Genomic DNA, 8,479 nt, shown 5'->3' on the forward strand with positions numbered 1-8,479 from the left:
AAGATCAGAGTAAGCAGCAGATGAAATCCCAGCTTTGAATCCAGACTTATAACACAGACGTGTAAAAATGGAGTTGTGTCAGACACCTCCTGGTGGTAGTGCTCCTCACACAATATCTTCCACAGTATTTATCGAATGACATTAAATTTATTTAAAAGATTAACTTTGCATGAAATACAGACTGAGAGATAGACTGTCAGATTTAGTGCTACCACAACAACAACAACAACAACAAAAACAACTTCTACTACTGACATCACTGCTGCTCCTTGTCTTTTCTAGCTCACTGAAATACTATTACGGGACCTGTCTTACATGAGGATTGCATGAAACCATCACTGTAATTGGATTAATATATATTTTGGAAATATATATAAATCAAAAATGCTAAAGAAACAGAAATACCAAAAATGAAATAAATAAATAAAATACTCACAGTAATGTCACCACAAGTACCAAAGCTTTTTTTTTTTTATGGGGATGGCAGAACAAGGGGAAGGCTGTTTCCAAGACTGTAGAACAAAGGTCTCCAATGTGGAAGAAGTCATACTTAGACGTTCAGGTCACACTGGATTAAACCACTCATTATGTAATTGAGAAACATAACACATGGGCTTTCAGGCCCATGGAATTTGTACATTTGATGTGTAATATGTGTGGCAGGCAGAGAGATCAGTGTCTATCTCGGCCACAACGCACAAATCAGACGAACTTGCCTTTTGGAGGGCTCGATAGGGTCTAGTCATGTGTTTAAGTCAGCACACAACAGTGTACAAATCTTAAAGGCTGCCGGGTTGTATTTACAAGCAATATCAGATTGACTGGAACACTAATATTGATTTTTTTTTTTCACTTCCGCCCAAAATGTCAATCAAAAACCACGCCCACCGACGAACTTACTGAGTTTTTGGCTCTCAACTTGCAGAGAGCTGAGGACGTGGTGACCCTGCTCAGAAGCTGAAATTAAGGCGGCAAGATGTTCCCTCCTTACAGATATCACCCCTTCTGCCACATATCTGCGTCTTCTGGTGGGCTCAAACACAGCCTCATCCATAATATCTCCTAGTCCCAGGCACCACCACCGTCATGACTGGATCAGTTTGTCAGTGGGCCTGGTTTCTGATTGACATTTTGGGCAGAAGTAACAAAAATTGCTTGCTGTAAATGATAAATGTCAGTCGAGATGATTATCAGAGCAACACGGTTTCAAATAAAATGCCAGTCAAGTTTATTAAATCAACTGGTAATTAATGACTCTATTTTGAAGTTCACATGCATCATCACCTCCATTTTTATCAATTAATTTTTGTTACTTCCACACTTGAGGCTACTTTCCTGAAATGATAAATGGCAATTTTGTGTTATGAATAATGAACGATGAATGAAAATGATGAAACACGGCTGTGTTTTCATCACATCACGACTGTTTTAATCAAATCGACTTTAAATGAATCAAATCACTTTATCACTCTAATTTTTATTTCACATGCGTTTTTACCGCTCTGTTTTTCAATTCACATGCGCTTTCATCACCTCGATTTTTAATCAGCTAATTTTTGTTACCTCCACCCGTCATACCTTTGGCCATGTAATTACTAGGGTATTAAAAAGTTGACATCACACGGCATCAGCCCCTCATTCCAGCCCAGTTGGTGGCGGTAATGCGCCAAACGATGGAAAATATGACGTCAATTTATAGGCATCGAAGAACTGTGGTACTGTGCTTGATAGTATTTCCGCTTCCTTTCGGCCATCACGCTTCTGTCATTGCAGCGGCTTGATCTGAATAAAGTAAGCAGAAAGTCTATATTTTTTCAGAAAGTGTGAACTGTAATGTGAATACAGTTCATGATGCAGTAGCGTTACTATACTAGGATCCTAAATTGGACTAAACGGTCGCTGTAGGCAGTAGAGTCTAACTGTTTTAGTCGGAGCCTATGCCTGACCTTGTTGTGTTTAAAACCAATGACGGGACCTTCTGATATCCTTAACTATTTTGCATGAAACTTATTGAACGATCCTTAACAGTTCATTTTATCGTTGTTTATTTCATGATTGCAGTAACATGTTAGCATCAGTATGATAGAAAATGTCTTACAATAGTGAGTCAACTCATTAGTTAGCATCAGCTAACCAGCTATCAGTTGTCTCGAATCTAAGCTGTTTCGAGTCTCTCGCTAACCGTCAGTTATATGCCGTGCGAGTTCTGAAGTAGGAAAATACCAGTTTAACCGATATGACAGTTACTTCTTTGAGACACTTATAAACCTCTTTATTCTTCTATAATATGTGTTACTTAACCTTTGTGTACGTGACTTTTATGTGTATGTCTGTGTGTGTGTGAGAGAGAGAGAGAGAGAGAACCTGCTATGACCTCCAAATTCAAATCTGACATGTCATTTTGCTTCCTTTAAACGTTTAAAAGTGTGTGCCTGTCATTGTCAGTGCCGTTGTTCAGTGCTCACGTCTAGATTATTTGCATTCAGTGAAGAAGCCTTAGGGCTGCCTCTCATGCGTATTGTACACCTGATCTCAGCAGGAGGTGAACAATGGCTGGACGACGTGCAGCAGTAAAGGCCATTGATTGGATGGCCTTTGCAGAACGGGTACCACCCAATCAGAGGGCCATATTCAACAACCTAAAGACACGCAGCGACGCCATCTCTGCAAAGTGAGTTTTCGCAGACACGGATGACTTTCCATATGCTGGTCCCAGAACTGAAAGGAAAGAGGAAAGATAGTGTGATCCAGGAGCAGAGCAGTCACGTTTTAAAGCAGCATTGTTATGACATAATGCATATGTTGTTGTATGTGTTATGTGTATGTATGTTGCACAGGTTCCTATACAGTGAATAATAATTTGAACCTCTCTGTTACCAGACTCGCCTCATTGCCAGAGAAGCCATCTGCTATTGACTGGAGCTACTACAGGACTGCAGTGGCTAAACCTGGTATGGTTGACGAGTTTGAGAAAAAGGTGAGTTAGAAAAGCACCTATTCGCTTTCACATACAGCAACAACAACAAACAAACAAACAAACAAGAAACAACAACAAATGCACCTGATGCGGTTCATTGTGCTCTCTCTCTCTCTCTCCTCTGTGAAGTTTGCTGCCCTGACGGTGCCTGAGCCCGCGGACACTGAGACCGCGAAGATCGACGCCCAGGAAGCGGAAGCCGTGAGTGCTCTTCTGCTTTAACTGAATAACATGTCAGACCTCGCTTCTCGACTTCCGATCAAAGAGGGTCGCACGACTTTTTAGTCATTTTAAATACACGTAACAAATCCAGAAATGGGCCAAACAGGAAAACGTAATGATGTCACAGTGATGTTATGTTGTAGACGTGCATGGTTTTGTAATGCCTTTTTTTACTTATGTGCTTATTCTCACTCTATTCCAGAACAAAAGTGCAGCAGCTTACATAGAGGCATCCAAAGCTCGCATTGCTCAGTATGAGAAGGAGGTGGGTTAAATTCCAAGCTTTCCAGAAACTTCCACTTCACAGCTTTCCACTTTCACCTCACACTATGAGAGATTGCTTTTTAAGCATGTGTGGACAGGGGATGTTACTGTTAAATTAAATGGCTGTACTAAACTTTTTTTCCCTAGCAACAGAACTGCAAGCTAGTCTAACCCACAGTCTTGCAGTTTGCCATGCAATTAATTCACAGTAAAACAATAATAACTCCTGCAGTGAGCTCTGTGCGTTCTTTAGCAGCTTTCTTTGAACAGTCATGTTTGAATAATGTATATGTGAATACGGTGAATACATTGGTCTGGTATTGTTGTAACTACTGTAAAGCTGTGTCTCTACCGTCTGAGTTGTGTGGTTTGCCTAGAGCCCTGCAAAGAACAAAGGAGCCGTGATTCCAGTCAGTAGAGACTGGAAATGCATTTTTCTCCATTTATTATATGGACAAAATCTATTAATATTATCCTTAACCCCCCCCCCCCTCCCTCTATGCCCCCACTCACTTGTTTGTTTAAGCACTGAAAATTGTCGTGACTGAACATTAACAGAATTTTCTAGAATTTGACACTCCCAAGAGAAGCTAACCCACAGGCATTTCATGTTCACATTTTCTCAACGACAGAACCATCCTCTCTGAGACACCATATTAAAATGGTTGTTATCAGTTTTACATGCCGACAATAACCTGTAGCTGCTTGTAAAAGTCATTTTGTGTCTCCCCCTTTTGTTTCCCTCAGCTTGAGAAATTCCGGAACATGGTTCCCTTCGAGCAGATGACCATCGAGGATCTGAACGAAGCGTTCCCAGAGACAAAGCTCGACAAGGAGAAGCATCCCTACTGGCCACACAAGCCTATAGCAGATCTGTAAATTGTACCCCACACCCACCGATTCCTTTCCAAATAATAAAACTTTATGATTGAGAAATGTAGAAGTCCCATCTGCTGTCTCTACTGTTTCATCTGAGAGCAAGTTTATGACATTGTTCTGTGTAAATGACTGTTTGTTGAGTAAAAATATAAAATTTAGAATGTTTTTTTTTTTGTGGTTTTATGTTTCATGCTCCACTCGTATTCAGGGACAGCGTGTGAATAACACAGAACTCGGGAGGTGCCAGATGATGTGTTGTGTCAGGTTTAGTTACAGAGGAAATTTCCATTTCTTGTCTATGGCCAGATGTTTTGAAGGTAGATATTACAGGCAATGTTCATTCCAGAGCACATACCATCCATAGTCAGAAGCAATAAATGGATTAAGCCAAAAAAAAAAAAAAAATCGCCGTAGGCGGAACATTAAGTCACATTTGCACATTACTATTTAAAAAAATTAAGTTAATTTATAAAGCATGAATCAGTACAGAATATTCCGGAGATCACCAAATTACACCTAATAATAAATTCATTATGACTTCTGTTACAAAACGATGCCCCAAAGGGATTCTGTGTTTAAAATGAATGTGAAAAGGTTTGAATGGACTTCATTTTTTCTTTTTTATGCATTCGTTTGAAAGGTTCTTCTGACTCAGTATCTTTGTGTAAAACAAGCAGATTTAACAAAGGTGGTAGACTGATCAGTGCCCTGACTGTGTCAGAGCAGAACCTGTGAAACTCAGTGGAACTACTCTGAGGTACTTCTAAAGCTCTCTTCATTCAGTCATAGGAAGAAAACACCTTTTTTTGTGCGAGTGTGTAGTACTTGTGAACATAGTTTATGACCTCATCTTCTCTAATTTTTTTTTTCTGTATAACATGCTTCAGAATGCACTTAAATGAAGATTCTTCAGAATGAATGATTGTATGTGTGTCCACGCATGTACACAAATAGATATATTCTGATGGTGTGTGTACAGAGGGGAGTTATTCTCTGTTCTTTCATGTCATGTCATAACAGGATGTTACTGATGTAATCTGACCGGTTTGATGTTGGCCTCTATCTGCTCTGTGGCCATCCACACAAGCAGACAAGATGAACAGAATGGCACTGAAAGACGACCTCTCCAGACTGCTGTCTGTGGCACAGTTGGTTGGCTTTAGTCATGCTTATTGCATGTTACTGCATGTTGGTCACGCCTCTTTTCTGTACACCCTTGCTTTACACCCTCAGAAATGTGAGAATACTTGGGAGCCATGTGTATTAGCTATCCTGAAGATGATCACATCGTGAAAAAAAACATGTTTTCTTCATGATTCTCACTTGACCCCCCCCCCCCACCCCCCTTTTTTCCCTGGTGTTCAGGATGTACTTTGAAGACAGGTTTCTGACAAGCCCCTATAAAGGTCACCCTCCCTCAAACGGAAGAAGCATTTGATTGTTCAGTAATCTCTAATTATTACTACTTTACACTGGTTCACTCCGCTTTATCACGGACGCATCACCAGCCAGTGCAGTTGACAGTCACTTATGCAACACATCATAAAAACGAAACCATGCGGCTTCGTATCCACCAGAGGGCGCAGTTGTATAAATTAAGACAAATCATGGTTGACCAAACGCGCATATCAAGCTAAAGCAATTTAAAAGCACAGGAAAAGTTGATGGCTAGCATGAATACACCATAGATATGTGAAAAGTAATGTAATTCACACATGCAGTTGTATTAGAAAACGTGTAATATGCCTCTTTGACATAACTTGGCTTGTACTACATTCAAACGTATTAAGGCTTAGTGCATTTGTGGACGTCATTCTAGTGAACTATCTCCGTTGGTTATTTTGCGGTGTCAAGAACTCTTTCGCTGCCTTACATTTTTCAGATAGCATGCCTGGAGGAGAATTTCTTTGTCAGCGCATTTGATAGTCAAAGCCCAGCTCCTTCCAAACATACCCCATGTCATACCGCGCATAGCGGTAGGAGCTGAAACGCAACACCTGTCTATACCCAGAGACATCCAGCTACAAGCATGCACACTCCTGAGACATGGCGTAACCGACTATATGTGACGGCACCGCGATTACAAACCGACAGAAAATTATATGTTCATGCCAGAATGAGTTAACTTTAATTTGTTTTAATTTTCTTATTTTATTAGCATTAGCTTGGGTAGGGAGCCACAGTCCTGAAAGAACTCCACACAGTTTTAGAAGTGTTTTATTTCTTAATACAGTGTAGACTTATGTCAACACTAGTTTCATTTTAATACATATCTTTTGCTGATAAGTTTGAGGGTTTTTTTGTTGTTGTTCGCTTGTTTTTGTGAATGATTTGACAAATAACAGTTGAAGACGTTGGTGGGGTGTCCTGCCGAGAAATTCTCAGGTAACACCAAACACTGTGTTTATTCTGCAAGTCTGGTTAAAAAAAAAAAAAGAAAGAAAGAAAAGAAAAAAACAGTGGGCATTTGTCACCCGTGCGCTGTTTGTTCTCCTGTGAGTTTGTTTACTTTAGTTGAATATCGCATCCTGCTTTGACCTTTTAGGACTCGGAGGGCATGACCTCTGTGTGACCAGTCTGTGAAACTGTGGGGTCTTGCTCTAATGAAAGAGCAAGTGATCAGGGGTCACTGTCACTGTACTTTTGTGATAAAAATGTGTGTGTGTGTGTGTGTGTGTGTGTGTGTGTGTGTGTGTGTGTGTGTGCAAGGGTCATTTAGGTTTTACTTTCCCTGTGCTCAGTCATGTCTTTTTCCAGTTGACAGCTCAGCTGTTACACACACTTGCGGTCTTGTGGCCTGTTGTGGTGGCACTCAGGACCAGATGCTCTCTCAAAAATGATAATGATTTGATCTTGACCACACTGAGGTCACAGAGTAACCAAGAGATGATTAAAAATAATCTAAACGAAACAAGCTACACTTCTTATTGCAGTGTGTTAATATCAAGACTCCGTATGGTAAACCAACACACTAACTATTTCAATCAGAGCAAGTATGACGTACTAGCCTTTAGCAGAAATGAAATATGTGCTCCCCAATGTTGCATTGGCTGTGAGGCAGAGTGTTTACGTTATTCCGTTTTCGTTCGTGTTTATTGGCACCTTTGGTGTTAGCTGATCGATACCGGTGTTAATGAAAAATAGCCATCAGCGCATTTACTCATCACCCTTTTTCCTAATACTACAGACCTGTTCAAGGAAGCGCTACTGGAAAATGCAAACCACATGCTCATGTCTGCGCAAGTAGAAACTTATGGTTGATGTAAACCATAATTGCTCTCTGTGAAGATGACTTCCATGTTTCTTTCATCTTTTTGTCCCTTAGGAAAAAAAAGGATAGTTTAAGTGTTAGATAATATGAAGGGTTCAGTTTTCTAAAACAAATAAACAAATAAAAAAAAAAACATCATCGTATCGTATGTCAAAGCCAGTAAACCTGTTTGTGGTTAACTGAGTGACTGTATCTCAAAGAATGAGTTGAAATGTTGTCTTACTCAGCAGAGAGGTGATTCAGCGCAAGACTGGTTTCCTGTAAGAGGTTGCAACATTTTCTAAGAGTTTATGCGAGAAGGTTTGGTCTTGGCAATATTCTGTGTTTCTCTGAAAAAAACCCAAAAAAACACTGTGATTCAAACTAGCTTATTCTTTTTTTATAATGGTGATGAAAAGTATTACTTAAGAAGAACAGAATGTTAACAGACCTTGGAATCCTTTGAGTTGTCTTGGTGACGTACTACGGGGCATTATAATTTAACACCTGCTTCTGATTAGTTGTCTCACGTGGCCTTGTAATGAGTACAGAGATGTCAGTGCAAGAGAGACCGAGAAAAAAAATGATCATTCAGATTAATGGAATGACAAAACTCCTCTTCTTGCCCCCCCCCCCCCCCCCCCCAAAAAATGGGATCAACAACAGCATTTGTTTTTGTCTCTCAGCCCACACCCGCGCTCCCCCGATTGATCCATCACTCTCACTTTGTTCCAAAGCGAACAGCTCACATCCGCCTGGGTGTGTAGGGACGGAGTGTCTCTCTGTCCACGTTTCCTATCTCTCCGTCACTTCTTCTATTGTGCCATCCGAAAAGTCATCCATCACCTACAGAATGCCACAGTCCCTCAGTGCTGCTGTTTCCTGTT

At 40.4% G+C, this 8,479-nt stretch overlaps 1 protein-coding gene across 2 annotated transcripts; it reads left to right on the forward strand.

Moving 5' to 3' along the window:
• Positions 1–1,731: 1,731 nt before the first annotated feature.
• On the forward strand, positions 1,732–4,505 carry atp5pd (ATP synthase peripheral stalk subunit d). 2 transcript variants are annotated; one of them, XM_030790075.1, is made up of 6 exons: positions 1,732–1,791; positions 2,537–2,671; positions 2,881–2,977; positions 3,107–3,178; positions 3,402–3,464; positions 4,211–4,505. In XM_030790075.1, the coding sequence occupies exons 2-6, from the start codon at positions 2,550–2,552 to the stop codon at positions 4,340–4,342; spliced, it is 486 nt and encodes a 161-aa protein (XP_030645935.1). In that variant the 5' UTR covers positions 1,732–1,791; positions 2,537–2,549; the 3' UTR covers positions 4,343–4,505. The 2 variants fall into 2 exon arrangements, with proteins under 2 accessions (XP_030645935.1, XP_030645936.1); XM_030790076.1 differs by having other exon boundaries at positions 1,738–1,791; positions 2,540–2,671.
• The last annotated feature ends 3,974 nt before the right edge of the window (positions 4,506–8,479 follow it).

The sequence above is a fragment of the Chanos chanos genome, chromosome 13, assembly GCF_902362185.1.
Source record: "Chanos chanos chromosome 13, fChaCha1.1, whole genome shotgun sequence".
Lineage (NCBI taxonomy): Eukaryota > Metazoa > Chordata > Actinopteri > Gonorynchiformes > Chanidae > Chanos > Chanos chanos.